The 21,868-nt window shown below is 41.8% G+C and overlaps 1 protein-coding gene across 1 annotated transcript in view; it reads right to left on the bottom strand.

Annotated features, from left to right (window-relative positions):
- Positions 1-21,473, bottom strand: part of SYT10 (synaptotagmin 10) — a 35,232-nt gene extending 13,759 nt beyond the window's left edge. Inside the window, exons 1-3 of the mRNA XM_072849756.1 lie at positions 21,323-21,473; positions 8,436-8,793; positions 1,841-2,405 (exon numbers count right to left, since the gene is read on the bottom strand). Coding sequence (XP_072705857.1) covers positions 1,841-2,405; positions 8,436-8,793; positions 21,323-21,473 — 1,074 coding nt within the window. The remainder of the gene's footprint in view (positions 1-1,840; positions 2,406-8,435; positions 8,794-21,322) is intronic.
- Positions 21,474-21,868: the final 395 nt, after the last annotated feature.

Raw genomic sequence — 21,868 nt, 5'->3', positions numbered from 1 at the left:
AATAGTGTAAGGCTTGTGAAAGCTGATGCGGTCACCCAATACTAGAAGATATCTCAATTTTATGTGTTTATTGGTAACGGTTTAAGTGGAGACAACTTATTCATACACACGGAATACTGTAAACTATACTGGCTGAAAGGCTGAAATCCAAAAACTTCATGCTTTCTCTTAAACTTCATACATAGTAAAACACCAGCAGAGTGAATTAAGCACTATAACTGCATGTACTAACCCTCAGTGAGGAAGAAACTTGAATTAGAATTCAGTGCCAAGATTAGCAACCATTTTCATCCAGATGTATATTAGTATCTCTCCCAAATGCATAATTTGGTATGGCATTTCAATCTGCTCAAAACCAGTGATGAACAGTCCAGGGATTCTAATTTGCTGAAACCATTCTAGTTATCAGCTAAAGATCTCACACACATGCCTGTTGCAAAGGACCAGTGAGCATTTAAATCATTATTAAAGTATTAAAGATAATATCAAAGCTAGAAGAAATTTAAAAAATTGTTACTGCACTATTATTCCAAGACCTTAAACACAGATTCAATTTTAAGCTTGAGAACACAGTTCTTAAATTTACCTGAAATCTAAGCTTGATCAAAGTAAGCATACACAGATGCGGTTTTCTGGAGGTGTGCCAGAGGCTCTTCAGACCAGTTTGGTAGACCCAGCAGTTAAAATAAATAGCTGTTTTTGTGAATTCACATTCAAAAACTGTCTCCACTATGCTCTGCTCCCTAATATTTCTCCTGTTTTAGGAAGCACAGTGCTTATGCTCAAGCTGGTGAGAAAATACCAGTCCTCTTTGTCCTTCTAGTCATGCTGATCTAGACTTCCCTGTCTAGCAGGTATGAACAGCATGAAAACATTTGGGAAAAGAGGCATGGGAAGTCTCTGGCTCTACTGAAGGGATGGTATGAAGCTTCTGTCACTGAAGCAGTGTCTAGTACTGCTCTGGCCTCTGTTCATCCCCGCTGTAGAAGTCCAGCCCATGCTCAAACCCAGGGATGACTCAGACTGTTTTGGATATCTCCACAGAACAAGAGATGGGAAAACTTCTATATAAATAGCATAGTAGTTAAACAAAAACAAAAACAAAAACAAAAAAGCCCCACACCCCACCATTTCCGTCCCCCCGCCCAAATTCCAGCCAGGGAAGATAAGTTTGGATTTCAAAGTTAATAAAGACAATTTGTCAATTTTTGGAGACTGGTGGGTTTCCTGCTGGTAGCCTGTCATCCACCCTGTCATCCATGCACGGGCCTCCTTTTCTTGCTTGGAACAATAAACAAGTAATTTCTATTTCCTAACTCTAATTGCTTGTGCCTCAAGTTTTGCTAGTAACCACCAGCAACACAGATACATCCACTGGGGACCCTAAGCACAGGGCAGCCACCAAAGAACATTTTAGACTTCAAGCATTTTTAGCCTCTTTCTCTTCCTTCACAAGATTCCCAAGCTATGAAAATCTGCTAACAAGAGCAGGACGAGCCCTGTTCCTTAATAGATGGTCATTTTGAAGGACAGGGTATTTTGCTAACAGGAAAATGTTAATTGTTCTTGTTAAGCAGTGACTTTCATGAGGTACTATTTAATTAATAAACCTAATTTAAATTTGCACAGTGAGCCATAAGGGTGACGGTATGTTCCCAGAAGATTTTTTAGTAATTAAATTTTATAGCTTCCTAAGAATCTTATTCTCTATGCTCAAAGGAGAATACTGATAACTTTTTTTTTTTTCTTCCAGACTCTGCTGATAAACAGGACATTCTGCCACAAACTACAAAAGAGAAATGAAAATATTACATTAATGCTTTTGGAACACATTACTTACTGTGGTGGCACAGTGGATGTCTTTCCATACATTGGCTTCCCTGGAGAGATCTGAGACTTCAAAAAGGTTATCAAGAATAACTTCCCCAATCATGTCATGTCTAGAAAATCTGTCAAAATCATAAACACTGAAATGCAATTTCCTGTTGCTGAGTTGATCATAGGCTACAGGAAACTGAAAGGTTTCATCAAAGACAGGATTTAATGTCTTTCTGTGAACTCGTGTCTGAAACTTCTTTTTCCTATCTGGAAGCAGATAAATCTTAACGTAGGGGTCGGATGTTCCTGTGAAGTCTTTAGCAGGCAGATCTAAGGCTTTGACAATTGTGACAGCCAGAAGTTCATTCTCATAATCATACCGGAGAGTGAAGTTAAGTTTTCCACATGTTTTCACATCTTCTTGTTGCCCATCAGAATCCACAGACTTCTGTTTGTAGAGTTCCGGTTTTATTCTCCCGATGCTGGTTGTCGTCTCTCCCCTTTGCAAAATTGGATCTGTCCCCATGTTAAAATCAACACTGGACACTTGCATCTGCCTTGGCAAGTGCCTCCTGAAAGAATTGTGCCTGCACACATACACACACACACACACAAAATGAGCCATGGTTATCTCTGGGAAAAGACCTGGCTATTACTAAGTAGAAAATACAAGAAGACCAAATTAGTAAGGATTCCTCTCTTTAAAATAATTTTAAAATAATCCCCCTCCCAAATGTTTTGCAAGTGTTAAAACATCCTTGAGAGGAAATGATCATTTAGAATGAACTTCTTGGCCTGAGAGACACCCAGTGTCCTGGCAATACATATATTTATAACCTTGTTTTCAGACTATGCAGCTGAAACTGAATTCAGGTTCTTTCACAGAACAAGTTGACAGTTCCAACATTGCTTGATGCCACTGTGCTAGGGCCTGAGTATAGTCAGGCAGAAAAAAAATCACTTGCAGAATTGTCATCAGTACTTCCTGGTTTTTGGAGGCATTCCGTGGTGCTTTTCCAATTAAATATTTACCAAGCTTCACACTGATCACTGTGAAAGGCGCCTGAAAAGGCCATGCAGAGCTATGTCTGGTGGTTTTCAGCATAGTGCTTTGCCATCCTACAACATTTTATATACACCTGCTTGGTATTTGCTACACTGAGGTACAAGCTGCCTTCTCCAATCATACTGGGAACATTTTGTTCTGGCTGCAATACATTTCAAAGTTTTGGTCAACATTTTTCTGTGATAGGTTTTTTTTCCTTCTGTTCTCACACTCTGCTGTGTAGTGTATTAGAAAGCTGATTCCTGTACTCCTAGCAAGAAACAATATGTTTAAATCCTTGTAATTCTGAATACAGTGTTGCATAAGCGTATGTATTTATGGGCTTATGTTGACTCATGAACATCAATGGAAATTTGTGCCTTTCCTACTAAGACTGAAATCAAACCCCTGGTATGCCATACAGCCTTACAGTAGTATAAAAACACTGGTCAAAAAGCTTCACAGAATTAATCATCAGCAGATGCCATTATGACCACACTGTCCAGTTTATTTTTTGGACATTTTCACGTTTCCTTGGTGCTTCACTGCCCCAACAATCTGTACTGGAAAAGCTCACTACCTCCTCCTGTGAGCATACTTACTTGCCATTAAAAAACAATTTAATTGTCAGAATTTCCTCTGCTTTTTGCAATCAATTGCTTATTAATGCCAAATGCAGCCTTGCCTTATTGCTTGGTTTCCCTGTGGTGTTGTGTTCTGAAAACAAGAGGTGTCACAGCTGTGTGTTTCTTTCCTTAAATCAGAAATGCAAATTGTCCATTTGAAAGCAACCAGGACTCATTTCATAGATATTATTTGTATTTTTGCTGTAAGTGAAGTGGTTGCAGAAGGCATGAAGCACAAAACTACAGCAGTTCAGCTGAGCAGAGATACAAGAGGGTAATCTGCAGCCATTAAATAATAGACAAGAATGTTTCCCCTTTTGGCTGTTTCAGTACTGGTAGGTGCAGGGAGCAGTCCTATTGTAACACAGGAATAGGAGAGGGAGAACTTCATAGTCGAGATTGAAGTAGCTCCAAAAAATCCAGGTGTTTTGATCTCAAATTTAGATGAACAATACACTCCTCCCCTAACACATTCTACCTTTCTTTTTTTACAGACAGACAAGTTGAAAGATTTTCTTTCCTCTTAAAGTTAAGTTAAACTCGCCAAATTTCTTTCCTCTTGAAGTTAAGTTAAACTCGCCAGATTTCTTTCCTCTTGAAGTTAAGTTAAAACTCGCCAAATTCATAGTATACGATGTCTACACTGGAATGGAGCGAGGAGTCAAAAAGCCCTAACTAGTCAGAAAAGTACAACATTGTCCTCAGTAAGTTTCAGGGCTGTCCTTGTGTCTTTGTCGTCCGAGAAGTCCAGACTTGTAGGTGTCCTAAACACAGGGAAGGAACTGAACTCCACCCAAAATGCAGTGGCAATAAATGTTTGTGCAAAAATGTTTGGGCATGCAGCAATTTAGGCACCAGCTCTCTAGTATCTTTGACTCACAATGAAGTCCAGGAAGACCTGTGTTACTGCTACTTCTGTCTGTGCTAATGAAACCTGTGCAGGTAGGCCTTCCTGAGTGCTCCTCACACCTGCAGCTGTAGTACTGAGATGCCCAGATAATCATGTTCAAACCCTGCCATAGACAAGCAGTAGAGAAAACTGCCTATACAGGGGAAACAGTGAAGCTGACTGTATGGCATTTCCAGTTTGAATGAAAACGGATACACGACAAATTCTCTTTTCCTCGACTTCTCTTGCTTTTATGAAGATCTGACTTAATACTTGTAAAAGTAACATATAAAACCCCAAATCTATGATTTCTAAGGTACCAACCTTCTTTCAAATTTTCAAACTTTATGCACGTAAGATCCCCTAGTGAACATAGTCATTGTTGCGAGATGTCACTAAGTAAAACAGTGCAGCTGTATAGCTGTTCCCTGTGGGAACCAGCAGCGTTTTTGCTCTAGTAAGCCAAAGTCCTAATTACATGGCGCCTAGTATCTGTTCTGAGTCACAGCATTTCACCAAGATAGCTAATTGGTCTGTTAATTATTAAGATGCTTCATTGTTGTCATAGCAACATATTTATCTTCCTTTGTTCTGCAATAACAAAGGAATTAATGACTGTGATAATCAAGTACAAGGATGTCAGGCAACCACGTTGTGAAAATGCTACAAAGCTACTAACGTGTGCAAATCCAGGTACTTCAACCCCTACTGGCTTGTACAAGTAGCACTCCTATAATAGACCTGCCTTCCATAACTTAGAACAAATACATTTTGAGTGACAGTAAATCTGTATGTAAATCTCTAATATAAAATTGGGCTTGCATAGGAATAATGATAGTATAAAGCTGATTTCTAACTCAGTAAGACTGCCATATGTAAGACAAAAGAGAAGGATAGGATGCTGATTTATGATATGGCTTGAGATTTATGAGGGGTGCCTCTGGTCTAGTTTTCTTAGATGACACTAGACCAACCTTTTGGACCAAATCCAGGAATGGACACCAGCACTCATGGTACTTAGACAAAACAGAGGCTGCTGTCTCCTCCTTGCAGTCACTGAAGTCAACAGATCTGCTTGTCTTTCTTTAACCTTAACATTCCCAAGCATCTCACTTTTGCCTTTGTGCCTCTTGGGAACCAACTTACTCTGCAGAGCTGAATGACAAGCTCCTCTCCCACTTAATGCTAAAGAGCAAAAAGCATGCCCTTTGAAAATACAGGTGAACATCTGAAGGAAGGAATATCATAGAAGGAATAAACTATATTACAGAATACTTTCACAAAGTATTGCGAAGAGTGGTTCTCAATAACACAGAGCAAAAATGTTTGTAAATGAACACCACTGATGCAGGACTCCTTCTGTGGTAGTTTACTGGTTAACTGGGATCAAGGATTAAAGAGCTTTTTTTTTCTTTTTTTTTAACGAGCAGGTCTTTTCATATTATCGGGAACTATGAAAATGATATAGTTCTAATTAAGCAGAAATTAATAATTCCCCTACACTAACATGTCTCCATGTTAAATATACAGTCTATAAAAAGTGATCAGGCACATTTTGTTATTGCTCTGAATGGCTTCTTAAAATCCTTATTCTTCAATTACAATGACTTAATATGATTCTATTTCTTTTATTAAGAGCTGATGGCCACAAGAACCTATCACAGAACTGGTTACAACCCTTTTCTTTGCCCCAGCTCAGGTGAGAACAGTGTAGAGGAGACAATCCAGACAGCAAACATTTCTCTTAGATCCTTTGTCAACTGAATACAGTTAGGAGGTGGTACATTTGGGTCACTCAGGACTCCTGCGTACAACAAAGTAGTGCTGCGTCGAAGATGGTGCAAGAGAAAGCTATGCTACCTCTGTGTCTGCTAATGGCTCCCCTTTATTTAGAGGTCCCCAATGAAGGACACCAGAGCAGTTTTTAGTCATGTTGTGATCCAATATTCTGTGACACAAAGGAGAAGGAGTAATCCAGAAAGCTGGTCTAAATGTCCAGCCTTCATCTCATATATGATATTCTTGGTAGTAATAATTAATATGGGCTGCAGGAAGGTTAAGACTCACTTAAGGCAGGCAGGGGTATAGAAAAAAATGTATCTACAAACACAGAAAGGACCATTTCTGGGTAATTTTTAAGACACATCTCAATCTAAACATGTTTTGTAGCACAGCTGCAGAGTTTTTCAGCAAACTGTAAAGGAAGGTGATGTCTCCAAACACCCTGCTATGAATTGGCTAAGGTGGGACAGCCAGGGTTACTCAAAGCAAAGGAACCGTCCCTCTCCGGAGAGATTTAACGATGAGACGGTAAAAAGAAAAAGCTCCCTTACAAGGTTACCAACACATGCAGAAAGAGTAGGATTGATGGCAGGTTTTAATGTTGTAAAACTGTCCTTGGCTTCACGGATATTTTAGCTGCATTTAGATCCCAGTCCAAATCACTCTAGAGGTCCATGGGAATACTTTCGCAGCCTGAAGTAGCTCTGGATCATGTCCCTGGAACTTCTTTCTTCCCCTATAGTACCACAGGGACTATTCAAGTCCATTTGCCAGCCAGCCCTTTCTTCTGTCTGTTCAGGAAGTCAGACAGTCTGACTACCTAAACATTTACCTGTTGGTACATGATGGATAAAACTCTGCCAATTAATATCCTATTAGGTAATAGTGAGTTGTGTAATATTCTTGTCATGCTAAGCTGTATCAATTTTGGTCCCTCCGCATTTAGTGTAGCAGTTACAATTCCAAAGTTGTCTTCCCAGTATTTTGGAAATGTTCCTCAGAGTGGCTTGGATACTGTGCTCCCTCTCTTAGCAGATGGATACAGTAGCTGGAGCCAGGCATAGGCAAGGCAATGTGGCTTAAAGCCAGCTGTACAGTCTCATAATTCAGTAGATGGCTCTCATTTTTGGAGCCTCCTGCGGTTGCCTGTTGTCTGTTCCACGCTGTTGGAATAGCTGGGAGAAAGCACTTCAGCACTTGCTACCACAGTGAGCGCACTGAACTGGCAAAACGCTGTCTTTGGGACTCAGAAGGCCAGCAAAGTATGTGCCCGCTAACTGTAAAGCACATGTCTTCTCCAATCTCGTGCCTCCAATGATTATTGTGAATGTGAGCTTTTTTGGTTTTTTTTTGCTTTGGTAGCATGTGTTCATTTAGCAAATGTTTCATTGAGGAAAAACTACTTCCTATACAGTATTCGTATCCTTACTTATGGCATTACGCAACACTTCAGGTGCCTCCTTTAGCCTTCATTTTCCTATTCTTTGTTTATAAAACATTCCCCTCTTTTTTCTGATGTAGAAAGTGATCTTTGCAGTTCACTTTGTTTTCCATGCGTTAAATTAGCTGACAGTATTTGAAGAAAAACTCGTTTGAAACTATAGGTCACTGCACACGTCTTCACTACTTTTTGATATAAAGTAGTACCTGAGACAAAATAAAAGTTTGTGTCCTCTACTTTAATACATAAGAAATCACTTCAGCAATACTACATGCTTGTCATTTATTTAAGGGTCTATATAAAATCTGTACTGCTTTAAGATTACTCCATAAGGTTCTACATTCTTAGACTGGGATTTTAACTCCTTTATAAATGGCAAACCATGTCTTAAAGAAATGTGCCATCAACAACAAATCTGTCATTTATTTAGTGGAGAGGGAAACTTTCATCTGCAAAAGCAACGGCTATATCTATAAACATATCTGTGAAAAGACAGACTTGCAGTACTTTAAAAAATAACACTGAAATAGATTTTCCTATACACAAAACCTAAAATGGAAATGCTTAAAGTAGTAACATATGTATTTACAAAGTAGTAGAAGACATAGATTTGATCTTCATATGTTAAAATAATGATGTAACTCAAGGTACACCTTATGTTTCAGAATATTCTGTTCAAAGGACACTGAGGCTTCGCCTTCACGTGACTGCTATTTCACCCATAACTGCTAAGAAGTCAGTGAATAATCCAGGATCCTGGAAATTTTCAGCCAAGTGTTCTGGCTCTACCTGTTCCCAGGAAACGTGCCACAGACGCGAGTGCCCCTGACTTACCTTGATGACGATGTGGGTTCAGTGATCTGCCTCTGCATGCGTGCATGTCTGATCAGATGCTCTTTCAGTGCGTTCTGGACCTCTGCTGGTATATCAGGTGAAGTGTGGCTAATTTTCAATGCAGCTTCAAGTACCTTTGTTGTAGGTTTCCCATTTTCTTTAACTTCCTTTTTCTCACTGGTCTCAAAAACCTCCGTAGGAGCACTGGAGTTGCTCTGAGGGACATTACTGGCATTGGAAGTGAGAGGTTTGCTTCTCCAGCAGGGCCAACACAACTTCCAAAAGACAAAAAGCGAGACTACCAGCAAGGCAAGCCCGCAGAAGCTGACGACTACTGCTAACAGACTGACTGAGATGTCTGCAAGGAATTAGAAACAAAGATCATCATGACAGACAAACATGGAGAGAAAAAAAAATTAAAAATTACACAGGTAAGGAGATAGAAGCATTTTGATCATTATCTTGCATAGAGCTTTAAAGTCCTATTTAATGTTTTTTTCCTTTTTGATATCTAAGCCTGTGCCTTTAAAATGTTATCATTCTCTAATATCTATTTCACAAATACTCCATTAATTCTTGTTCAGGCCAGTGGCCAGTATCTGTACCACTAGCCACACATTCAGTCAGACTTCTCAGGAAGTAAGGGACTACCCAAATGGTCCCAAATACTCCCAGCCATTGTTGTCAAAGGGCTTCTGCTCAGGAACACATCTTGCTGAAAAAGTTAAACCACAGTCAACATTTTCTATCAGTGCACATGAAGATAGACCAATTCTAAACCACCAGGCTGATACACAAATTTCTTCAGGACTTGCCAAACTTTTGACTGTGCGTTTGTTTTGTCATAAATAAGAAATTTCTAGAGTTAAATCTTAAGCTCTGGACCAAGACTGTGTTAGACCAAGACAGCACATATACATCAGTATCTAAAATTCTGCTCTGAAAATGCAGATGGCTTCAGAGTGCACTATACAATGCCCTGAGTTGTACAGAGACCATACTGTACACTTAGCTACCCCTGCTGCCCTGTATTTGACTTTTTCTGCCACAATTAGTTAGCATATCCAGTAGCATGGTCAAAGATAGGAGCACAGACTTCATACCAAAGAAATTCTGTGAACAGACTTGTATTTTAGGAGATGGTGGATCACCAGAAATGCCAGTTGAGCCCTAATTAGGAGTTTTATCCTATGTGACATGTTTCGGTTTGATTTTTCCAGTATCATGTAATATTATAAAATATAACTAAAAAAATCCCTTTCCTTTTGAAAAGAGCCTTTTGTATGCTTTAAAAGTATCCAATAAACCCTGCTTAAATGTCCCTCAAGTAATGGCTGCTGCTGCTTGTTACAACAAGTTTTGACAGTTTAACAGCTAATATTTTGTATCCATAGCTCCAGGCTACAGGATACTAAACTGAACGAGTGGAAAAGTGCAACGAGAGTTTGAGCATATTTTTCTAGAAGATCACAGGAAGAAAAATAGTCCTCTAGGTATGTATTGGCTCTATGGAACAGTACGTACCTCACAGGTCCCTTTGAGAGATGAAGATTCCAGTAGAAAATGTGGGAATGTTTTCTTTATTAATACATAATATCTAGATACATCTCTCAGTAGCAAACACTGAACTTAAGGCTCATTCAACATGGAAATGTGTGAGAATAGTAAAAGCAAATAGAAAATGTTTGTAGTGTGGAGATTTGAAAGGTACGGTTCAACCTTACTTCATATACGTCCTGGTCAGTGTCATGGGGGAATCGGCAGAGGATGTGCTTCTTTAAAGAGTCTGGCACAAGCTGCTGCCCTGCCTTGAACAGAAGTATGCCTCTTTGACCAGTTCCTGCCAGTCCTGAGAAAGGTGTCCTCCTTTTCTGCCTGTAGCTAAATGTCAAAATGTAGCCCCTGGAATATGCATGTCAAGCTTAATGAGAAATTCATATAGCAATTTCTGATTTAAGATGCTTCCATAAAATGAATGGATGCATAATTATATCTACTAATAACGTAACACAAGAAACAACTGATACTTTTGCATATGTTTTTTCTAGGTAATTTATCCCCAGTAGGGATTATTAGGCTATTTGGTTTAATCTACTGTTTACCCTGATATCCTTCCTGAGCCCAGTAATTTTTACTTGGCTTGTGCATGTTCTGCAGCAGACTGTCCTATCTTGACAAGAGAATTAAGACATTATGACATTAAGAGATGCTGAGTTTACAGCTTGTTTCAATGGTTAATCACTTTGTTGCAAGTTTGTATTTCTGTAGTTCTAATTTACAGTCATTACTTCTTTCATGTCTTTGTATGAGAGATTAAAATATATGATATGCTTCATAAGACATGCCTATACAAAATACAAATAAAATAAACTGTGCCAGGAAACAAACCCAGGACTTGAAACTCAATTGCCTATACCAGTCCCTGGAACGGTTTTAAACTGGGCCAGTTCACACCCTCCCAGCCAATTCCTGGGCATGGATCAGGAATTAGAGTAGGCCAACGATCATTCTTAATAGGTGGTTTGGATGTGGCCCTTCTGTTTCAGCAGATGACAGGCTTTAATAGCACAGAGAGAGGCTCTTACATACAAGTTGGCCTCAGTGCCAGAGAATGGTCATAAGTGAATTTAACACATTAATACAGAGGTATGCCCCACTGAAGGAACTTTTTTGATAAATTGAAACAGCTGAATTTTCAATCAAGCTGGACAAAATATTTTTCCATTCTCAAAGCCTGACAAAAAGTAGAACTCTTGAAAATGTTGATGATCTATCAGAAATAAAAAAAAAAAGAAAACAAAAAGCAATTCAATTTTGGGTCATTTGCAATATTTCCAGCTCAGTTTAGAGATGGTTGGCATAATTAGGTTACATTTTGAGAGGAAGGCTTTTAGAACTGAAAATTGATTTTTTTTTCATTTAGAAAATGTTGAAACAGGATGTTTTAACAACTTTGAAACTGCTGGAAACATTTCAAAACCAGAAATATGAAAATTGATCCCTTCCAGCAGAGTTTCAATTTGATGAATAGATACTATCAGCTGAAAAACATTCCATCAAAGCATTTCTAGCCAATTCTATTTTAAGTTTTTCACTGCAAGACATTTTTCAAGCCTTCAAATAACTTGGTGTCTCCTTTCAACACCTACTCCCGTGCTTCAACTTTCTCTAAGCTTCTTTTCTGTATTTCAATTAAACTATTTCAAATTCTAAGTCACTCCCAAAATCCTTACAGAAAATGTATGTTTTATAGCCCTAAAATAATCACATGAAACATCTGAAGTCTCAAGAGCAGAGATAAGGAGCTAATTCTACAAACAGTTGTACAAACTATAGTCTCAATTTTTGCTATTTTACTAGTAAATTAAACAACCACACATACTGTGCTTCATAATACAACAAATACTTAAACAGAAACATGAAATATTTTAATTGCCAGGAATTTGACCAAAAAAACCCTCATTACCAAAAAAAGTATTTAATTACATTTACTGCCATAATTGCTAAAAAGCAATCAGTATGCCATATAAATTGACATAAAAAGCATATTGCTTCATTTCCTCACTTCTGATAGTCACTCTGTTGAGCAATTATGAGAGATTTGCTGTTACATGAAGATTGAAATCATCTGTAGAAGAGCAGTTAAATGGAGCTTCCCAGACCCTTTGCATGTTAGACTGGATATGTCTCCTATACTACCTTTTTATAGGAAGTTTGGTTTAAGAATACAAAACATTAAGAAACAGTTCTGCAGACTAGGAGTTTCTTCATACCCCTGCTCAGGAAACCTGGTTGGGAAGGAAAATGGGTACTGAAGGATGGATGTGTCATCAGACCAGGGTTGCACTTCACATATGTAAGTATTATTTAAAAATGTAGAACTGTGACAAATTCAAAGACTGCCTAAATTTTTAGAGGCAGAAGGAGATATACTCACTCTGCTGGGACAACGTTAATTGCCAACGTTGTAAACAATGTTCTCACTGGTCTCTGGTACAAAGAGAAAAATCATCTCGAACTACAAGCAGTTGTTTGTCAACTCTTTTTCTGAACTGGTAATTGCAGCTTGTCTTCAATGCTACACATTTGCCCAGAACAGGACATCTTTCTGAATATTCATCTGGACATGCAGCATTATGCTTTTGCGATTCCTGTTCTCATGCTGGGTAAACTCAGGAATGTGAAGAAAATCCTCCTCTTTCTCACACACCCCCTTCTGATCAGAGGGAAATCTTCCAGCGACTTCAGTGGAGTTACCATGTCACTCCTGGTGATGTTCCTTTACTGACGTCTGTCCTTAATGTCATCTTCATAGTCTTGATAAAATTTCATAACTGAAAGAAAGTATCCTGTTTCCTCATGGTTTTCTATTTAAAACTACTCTTTCAAGATACGGAATTTTGGACGATTTTATATTTCTCATTTGAGAACAGCATGTCTATTTGGGAAGTGTCTGAATTCTGTTTACCTCAAAATCTCTCTTCATTTTTTATAAATATTCTCAGAAACATTTCCACCATAAGAGGCTCCTTGATAGCCAGTCTTTCATATTAGGCAAGTACTTCAGAATCATCCTCATCTTTTTGTAGATGCCAGGGAATGTTTTGATTTCTGTTTTGAACGGTTTCTGTATTATGGCTTCCAACAGTTTGTTGTTTGAAACTTGCCTCAGAAAAGTTCTGCCCATGAATCCATTCACAAACATGCACATTGGCAGACATCCATTTCCAAACCAAATTAAGTTAATTTCCATTTTAGTCAGTGCCCTGACAGCATATGCCCCTTGATGCTTAACTTCGGAAAAACATACTCCACAAACCCATGATCTTGAACGAAGAGAGAGACCAGATAGTGCTGTCACATAGCTGCCCACGTGCATAAGGGCAGGCACGTGTCTGATGTGGACCACGCTAAAGAGAATGTACTCTTGCCAGCAAAGAGACAGGGGGAAAGGAACACCTGGGAAAAAAGGGGATTATAGTCTCTTTTGACCCACCTCTTGGTCTGTATCTGATCTTGGTTCTCTTAATACTTAAAGTACAATGTCTCTGTAACTTTTTTCATATATATTCTTCTTTAACTTTTAATTTGTTCTCTTGTTCATCAGCCATAAGGAATTTCACTCTTTCCATAGCGCCCACTCTAAAGGGAAGTCTGGTGTCTGGAATATCAGACACAAGTCAGCTCAATCAGATAAATTAGTATGTCTCTGATTTTCTAGGATTTAGAGGGAAGCAGGAGCTTTATCAACTATAAAAGGTCTGGGTCCAATAATTCTCCCTTATTCTCATGTATATGAACTAGTTCGTCCAACCCATCATTTCTGCTGTTCAGTTTTCCTTGGGGGAATTTGAAGAACATAAAAAGTTGCTGGTGTTCATTTTTACTTGGCATTAGCAGATCTTCCACAATAACCTCTGTTTCACCCAAATCCCTGCAGATGGGGATATAATGCTTTAGCACGCCTCAGAAAGTGGCAGGGGCAGAGTCTTGTATTTTGTCTTATAACCTGAACCTGTCAAAACACCCAACTTAAATTTAAAATGGCAAAAATAGCCTTTCATTTAAAAGTCTACATGTGACCTCCTCTCCTGTTCTCATGGAGAAACATACTTTGAAGATCTTTCTCAAATCTTTTCACTCTAGGCCGATTGTGAATGTGTTACCTCCTAGGCTGTTAATTCAGTCTGATGTCTGAATTTGTTCAAAACAGCCATCACCATCTACTGGCTGGTATATCACTTCTTAATGCTAACAGAGCTCTATGGTAGCATGTTTCTTGACAGTAAGGGAATCAAATGAAGTCAGGTATCACTGTGATTTACTACATGATTACAGCACATAAAATTATTAATCTCGTCAAAATCATTTTATCTAAGTTATATTATTTATTAATGTATCTGATAATCTATATCTGTCCAACCACAAATGGAAAGCCCTCTTTTGCCATTTCAAACGCCATGTACAGGACTTTAGATTACGTAACGTACAGCAGATACAGGCTATTTCCCAAAAGCATATTAGCCTTCTCCTAGCCCACATTACCTTCTGTTTTCCCAAAGTCAGAAGGATTACAGAAGGTTCCAGAAATACAACACCTGTGTATTCATGAGCCTCAGTACACGATTTGTGTGCTGTATGTAACTAGAGAAGATGGCTCTCACTTTTGCCTGACTGGGTCATCGTGTTTTGTCTGCAGTGTAGGAAGCAAAAGATGTTGCACTGAACATTGTCCTCTTCTCTCTAAGACACCAGATGTAAATTATTTGTCTCCACTTCCAAGGCTTTTTCTGGCCTACCTACTTTCCTACTTGGTAACTCTCACTTAATCTCAATAGCAGGTAACTCCCATCTCTGCTCAACCCACATCTGCCCCATCACCTTCCATAAAACAAAAACCCAGCTTTGGGCTTGGTGCCATGCTGCTCTCACACTTGCAAGGATGTCCCTGTAAGCATCTGCAAGAAAACCTCATTATCCCCTTTCAGACAAGAAAACGAAATGAAAACAAATCATAAGCCCACTGGACTGCCATTAATCATAAGGATGCCATAGCTGTAACAAAGTTCACACAGCTCAGGTGTCATTTTTGAATTGTCATGGTTATGTTTATCCTTACCCAGCATTATATAATGAACATTTCACACATATGATGAGACCCAGCAAAACACTGTGTCACGTTATCTTCATCATTACAGATTTGCCCTCCAGCTGTTATAACCTTTTCTGTATTTTTCATCTGTATTTCTTCGCAAAACGTGTATGGAGGAAGATTGTTTCGTAAAACTCTTGCTTTTACTGTGTATCACTGCTGTCTGCATGTTGAGCACTTCTGCATTGTTGTGACTGCCTTCACATTTACTGTAAATAAATCTGGTCTCTGTGGTATGTTTACCCCTCTGTTCTACCTTCACGCTGCTGAGTTAGACGCATTTCTGGTTTTCACAGCTTGTTAACACTGATTTTGTAAAGCATATTTTTCAGTAACCCAGTACTTTTTTCCCCCCAAAACCATATTTCTCTCTTGTAATAACTTTGTTCTGACCAGGTGATGAGCTGTATCGTAAAGAATTCGATCGGTCTGTTAAATGTTCAGATGTTTATTATTTAATTTTATCACATTTCTCTGTAACAGAATGCTCAACTGTTTCACACAACAGCTCTTCCTCATGAAGAAAAATGTTCCTTTCTTGTATGACAGTCCTACACTGATGACCATAGTCTTCACATTCATTCAAGCCATTTCTGGTCCCCTTCATGCTTGCTTTGGCACAGTTGAGAAGAACTTGCAAGCACACTACTGGGTAAATCTGTTCTTTCTCCCCCTAAATGTATCCAGGCAGTGTAAGTACACCTACAGCTTATATTCTGTGTGTGTTTGTGTATACAAATGCATGCATGCACACATGCATGTTTAAAGGAACCAAGAGTAAATGTACACCATCAGCTGCCATCAGTACGTTGAGAGCTGTCAGGGAAGCAGCTGACGGCCAATGGGAGACTCATGCCAACTACAGCAGGAGGACCCATGACATTGTTCTTCAGGAAAGAGTGAGACTATATTACAGAATGGCCATGCACAGGATACTCCAGTGTTTTCTTACTTCCTCTATACTTCTATAGTAAACTGTTGATCGGGGTAGGGTTAGAAACTTGGGAGGTTAAACTTTTATGGTAATAAAATAATTGAGAGGAGAATATTTAGGTGAATAACAAACGATCCTGTAGAAACTGACACACTTTGCATGCTCAACTTAAAAAAATTCATTGTCTGACAAGCAAAAGGGCAAGAGTGAACATCACTCTCTAGAACCCTCTAGCCACTCTACACGGCTAAAATATGCCCTCCTGGCAGGGAAGCAATGGGGTTCCCAGCTCTGTTATAAACATCGGTTCACCATGAGAACTGATAATGAGATAGTGAAGTTCTGCAGGACCAGCAGGCCTAAAAATAGGCAAAGACAGCAGAAGTGCCCACTGTTTGCAGAGGACATGCAATGAATTTTAAACCTGTGTCCCTAGAGCAGGATGCCAAAGCTCCTCTTATTACACTCTATGCAATTGGCTTAACCTTCAGAAATGCTCCCAACTGGGACTTTGATGTGCTTGGTTCCTTTGAAAATGAGGAGGGATGCTTAACTGTCAAAAATGAATTAGAGTCCTTTATTAATCAGATAACCTGAGTCAAAATACAGGGATAACTAAGCTGCATATATGAATTTTGGACATTTCTATAAAATAATTTACTTGGATTAGAGATAAATTTTGTTAGGTGTGATCCTGCACATCCAGTTCCCATTTATTTTCCACCTGAACTCTTCCTATTATTTGACAAACATCCTAATCATTTTGTCCAAATCTACTGGAAATAAAGGAGGTGTAAAAAAAACCCCAACAAAACAGTTGCACATCTAATTCAGCATTTTGTCAAAAATGTTATACCCTTCAGAAGAAAGCTCACATAGTCATCTAACTATATAAAGGTACCATAAATGTAAACAGCTTCCTAAACTTTTCTGTTGAGCATTCCCCTGAGATGAGAGAATTAATAGTCCTTGTAATTACCAGGGCAGAAAATATAACAGCAGATGTCGTGTCTTCACTAATTGTCTAAAGCTCTCAGAAATCTACAAAATTATTTATCTCACTAAGATTCTTCGCTGTGCATTCCATAGACTAATTATCCATTACACTAAATATGATTACACCTTCTTGACCCAAGCAGTGAGCAGTAACTGAGGGTCCTAAGGTGGTGGTGCTGTCACTGAGAGGAAAAAACTATTGAAGAATCAGCCATTTCTTTGATGTAATCCTGTTTGTCCACAAAGAATGTCCAAACTCTTATTTCTCTGAGAATAAGAGGAATCAAACACATGAAGGTTACTTTTTTGGTTAGCAGCAAACCTTAATAGCTCTCCTTTTTTGCTTTGTTGTTTCATTTTCTTGTACTCTGCCTTCCCAAAGCCATACTCTCCATTTTTTGTTCTGACTGTGTCTCCAGCTCCCTCTTCTTTGTGTTTCATTCTGTTATCCTTGTTATGCTTCTTTCTCCTACCTAGACACCTACACTATCAAAAAAATCAGTACCCAGCCTCTCCATTTGCCAGTGAAATTTCTTGGGTCACGAGGTTAATATTGTCTCATATTTTGCTTTGAGCCTGTGATTGGGTGGTGCATCTTTTGTCTCAAGTAGCTGATTCCTCTGAGAAGCTTGGCTGCTTTTCACGGTCCAGCTGAACAGAAAGCAATCATCACACCCACTGACATAACCATATCACAGCAGTTCTAGTTGCCTTTTTTAAACGTTTTCGACTTCCAGAGCATGTTTTTATTCTTGTATTAAATAGAAATGGTCTGCTTTCCTTTTTACCAGCTACTCCTCTACTTTCTGAAATGTTTCTTGCTCTATTCTTTCCTTTCCAAATATGGGTCTCCTCATCTTTTAGACTTCTTTCCTTCAATGAAATCTGATTAGTGATTTTTACTTATGCTATCTTTGTGACACTTTTAGGTGTCTTCTTTCTGAGATTAGGAAAACTGAATGAACGCACCATTTAAAGATAGAATATGCTACCCCTATATAGCCAACTATTATTTTCTTTTCTCTCCTCTTTATACGATCTCCTGGACTATTTGCTTTTTGGATTTTCATTGAAAGTTTAGCTGTGATTCTATAATATAACAACATACAATAATAAACCATTATTCTGTAATAACACTCTTGAAGTCTTTTATCTTCTCTACATCTTCCAGAAGTCCTCCTTTACAACTCAGGTATCTTCTTACTCTTACTACAGTAGTTTCTTCTCCACACACTTCAGTGCTTGTTGCAGGAGCTAATTCCCAACACACTGCTATAGCTGGAGCCCTAGACAGCAAATAACTGAACTGGTTCCATGATGTGTATCACCCAGCGTTGGCATACACTGGGAGAGTGCTTCCTGCATCATCGTTTGGGACATACGCCAAAACTGACAGGGCTAAATTAGCCATTCTACCTCTCTACCATACAGCTACAGCTGCATGACACCAGAACGGTGCAGAATTTACTCAGCCACGGAAGGATATGGCTACATGATATGGACTCTGACATCAAATGCTACCACCCTATGTATGAGACAGATGTTTCAGGAAAACACAAACATTTATGGCTTCATTCTCAGAATGATGATGGAGAACACTTAACGTGTCTACTTTTAATGAACAGGAATTATGTAAGTTCAACACTGTGGACAACATTAACTTTATCCATAGAGATGATAAGAATCTGTGCATTTGAAGAGCAGAAGAGATGGTACGATTCACCTTTCAATGATCACATTTCTTTCAGCCTAGACACTGTGTTTACAACCTTTCAGTTCATAAAATTCATGTGAGTGATATTTATGTCTTGTCTATCCAAGTGTTTACATATTAAGATATTGTCAATTATCAACAACAACAGTGTGTCTGTTCCTCCTCTGGAGCCGGAAAGTATTACTATATGCTCACTGGCAGTGTTATTAATGTTTAATTTAATATGTGTGCCAATAAAGTTGACACCATCATCTACTGATGGTTTCCTTTTAAGGAGGAAAAAGTGAGATTTAGGAACCCAGCTGAGATGTGGGACCCAGCAGTTGAAGCCCCTGGTCTGTCAAATATCAGGTTTTTTCTAATCCAACAATATCAAGTTAGTTAGGGTTTACAAATGAAAAAACCAAGAAGGTCGTTGACTTTGAAGAAATGTCTAAAAAGAAGATCCTGTTACTGTATAGAATGCAATATCAAGGCAAGTGTTGAAGACTCAAGTTTTCTAAACAGCAAACCTTGGTTTACCTCGTGGGACATTTTTGTATCCTTCACATCCCACCTGTTTATATATCCACTTTGTTCTTATATGACACCTAATACTGACTCCCTGTGCAGTACTCTCTAAAAGTCATATACAGAAACTAAGCTTTTCAGAGCTCAATTTTCCAAGCCCCGTAGGGTAATTTTATTTTCATGCAACCTTCTACTATTCGGACCAAGCCAACTAACTCAGTGCGCGATCGGAATATACTCGGTAGTTTGTATTTACAAAGCACAACAAATCCACGATCCGTGCCGGTAGAAGCACGCTACGGCCCCCGCGCCCCCGCGTCCTGCTGCCCCGGCGGCGGGGCCGGCGGGGGAAGGGGCACCCGCGGCGGAGCAAGCCCCGCCGGGCCGGGCCGGGCCGGGCCGGGCCGGGCCGGGCAGGGTGGCCCCCCGCCATCCGCGCTGCCGCGCCGGGACGCGCCCGTCTTCACCGGCTGGAAAGTCAGCGCTCGCCTCAAGCGCAAAGCCCTGGGAGAACCGTGCAGGTACCGGAGTCTGAAAGAACAATCGCTCCTCTTTCAGACAACAGGGTTTTTTTTCTGAGCTACTACAAATACCCCGGAATTTGCAGTAAATCTGTGGGCATTAGAAGAAAAAAGAAGTTAACAGCTGCGGCGGTAGCCACAGCGCAGCTGGGGCACATGCTGAGGACCTGCTGCTTTTCATGACTTGGTGTTAATTTATTTAATTTGCACTGTACGCTTGTTATTTGTTGGCCATAATGCAAGCTGTCTATTTGCATTTATGGACAGACGGAATAGGTTACCAATCCCTTCTGGCAGAAATTAAGCACAGAACTTGGACTAATTTGCAAGCCCCGTCCTAAACATAAGTACTATGGAAAGCGAGGGGTCCAGAGTGTACTGTACAGAATAACGCAAAAGCCTAGAGCCGACCCCGAAAGATTCAGACAATCCAGAAATCTGTGACCAAAGATACCACCGTTGGGAGTCAAAATCCTGGTTTCGACCCCGACAATTTTTCTGGCTTCGGAATATTTACGTTAACCAGAATTCCCTCACCCCCCCACCCCCCCCACCTAAAATTGTCCCGGACCGGACCGGACCGGACCAGAGGACTGCCCTGACCCCACAGGTTCACACTGGCTGTCAGAAAGCTCTCCCGCCGTCCTCAGCGATTAACGGAGGGGATGTAAAATATCTCAAAGCCCGCTGAGGGGGCTCTGTCAAGTTTCATCGCACGGATACTCTGAGCCGCGGCTTGGCGAGCTGCGCCCCGAGCCCGGGCTGCGCCCCGAGCCGTGGCCGCTGCCCGCCCTCCCCTCCGCCGGCCCCGCCGCCCACCGCGGAGCCGCCCGGCCGCCTCGCCCCCCCGCCGCACCTCCGCGCAACCTGCTCCCGCGGCGCGACACGCCAAACGCAGAAGGACGGCTGAGGAGAAGAGAGAGGGCGACCGGGCGCAAACCACGCGTGGCGCGCCCGACGCACGGAAATGCTGCCCACCCGTGACAAGAGCATCAAACACAGCCCTCTCCCCCGCTCCTCGCACGCACGGCCCCACAAACACATGCAGCGGCCCGGGTCCGAGCTTTGCATAAAGAGGAACTCCCACCGCGCGGAAAACCTTGCTGAAGCGGAGCCGGGGGGGGCAAACGAGCGAGCTGCGGGGAAAGGGGCCGTCTCCGGCGGCGCGGCCCCAGCCGATGGCGGGGCTCGCACGTCGGCGGCGGTTTCTCTCCCCCTCGGCGCCTCTCCTCGCTCCCCGTCCCCACGTCGGCACCCCCGCCCGCGGCCCCACGTTTGCCCCGTCGGCCCCGGGGCGCTGGCCCCCACCCCAGGCGCGGCGGGCACCCCGCGGCGGCGGCTCGGCGGTGCGGGCGCTTCCCTCGCTGCGTCCCGGGCTGCGGGAGGGAGACGATTTTAAAGCGGGCTGTGTGACTGCCCCCCTCCGCCCCCTCCGCACGCAGGGAAGGCAAAGGAAAAAGTTGCGCTCTCCGGCCGCCCACGCCGGCGCTGCCCGCCCCGCGGCGGTGGCAGGACGGGCCCGGCGGCCGGGGCCGGGGGCGGCGGGGCCGGTATCGGTACCTGTGCCGCCGATGCCCTGGCGGGCGGTCTCCAGGGGGAAGATGCCGGCGCACTTCTCCCGCTCCACCTGCCCGCCCAGGCACAGCTCCGAGATGATCTGCAGCGCCTTGTGGCAGAGGCTGCCCACGCCGTCCTCCGCGGGGAAACTCATCTTCTGCCCCGGCCGCCGCTAAGCCATGGCCGGTGCGGGACGGCTCCGCGCCCGACCCGCGCAGCCTCCCGCGGGGAGCGGAGCGGGGCGGGGCGGAGCGGAGCGGCGGCGGCGGGAGCGGAGCGGCGGGCGCGGCGCGAGTGAACCCGCGCTCTCATCCGAAGAAGTAGTGAAGGGGGGGCAGGGAGAGACAAAAAAAGGGGGGGGAGGGGAAAAAATAAAAAGAGGGGGGAAAAATAAGCACCCACTTAGCAACGCCTTTTGTGCCTAGCGGGCTTCGGTAGGCGCCTCGGCCAATGGCAGCCCAGCGCGGGGGGGCGCGGGTGGCGGGGGGGCTCCTCGCCTTCCCCGGGGAAACTTTCCCTTCCCCCGCCCCGCGGCCGGGCGAGGGGCGG

This window comes from Ciconia boyciana, chromosome 1 (genome assembly GCF_034638445.1).
Source record: "Ciconia boyciana chromosome 1, ASM3463844v1, whole genome shotgun sequence".
NCBI classification, from domain to species: Eukaryota; Metazoa; Chordata; class Aves; order Ciconiiformes; family Ciconiidae; genus Ciconia; species Ciconia boyciana.
The sequence above is the reverse complement of the archived record's forward strand: the minus strand, read 5'-3'. Positions and strand labels throughout refer to the sequence as shown.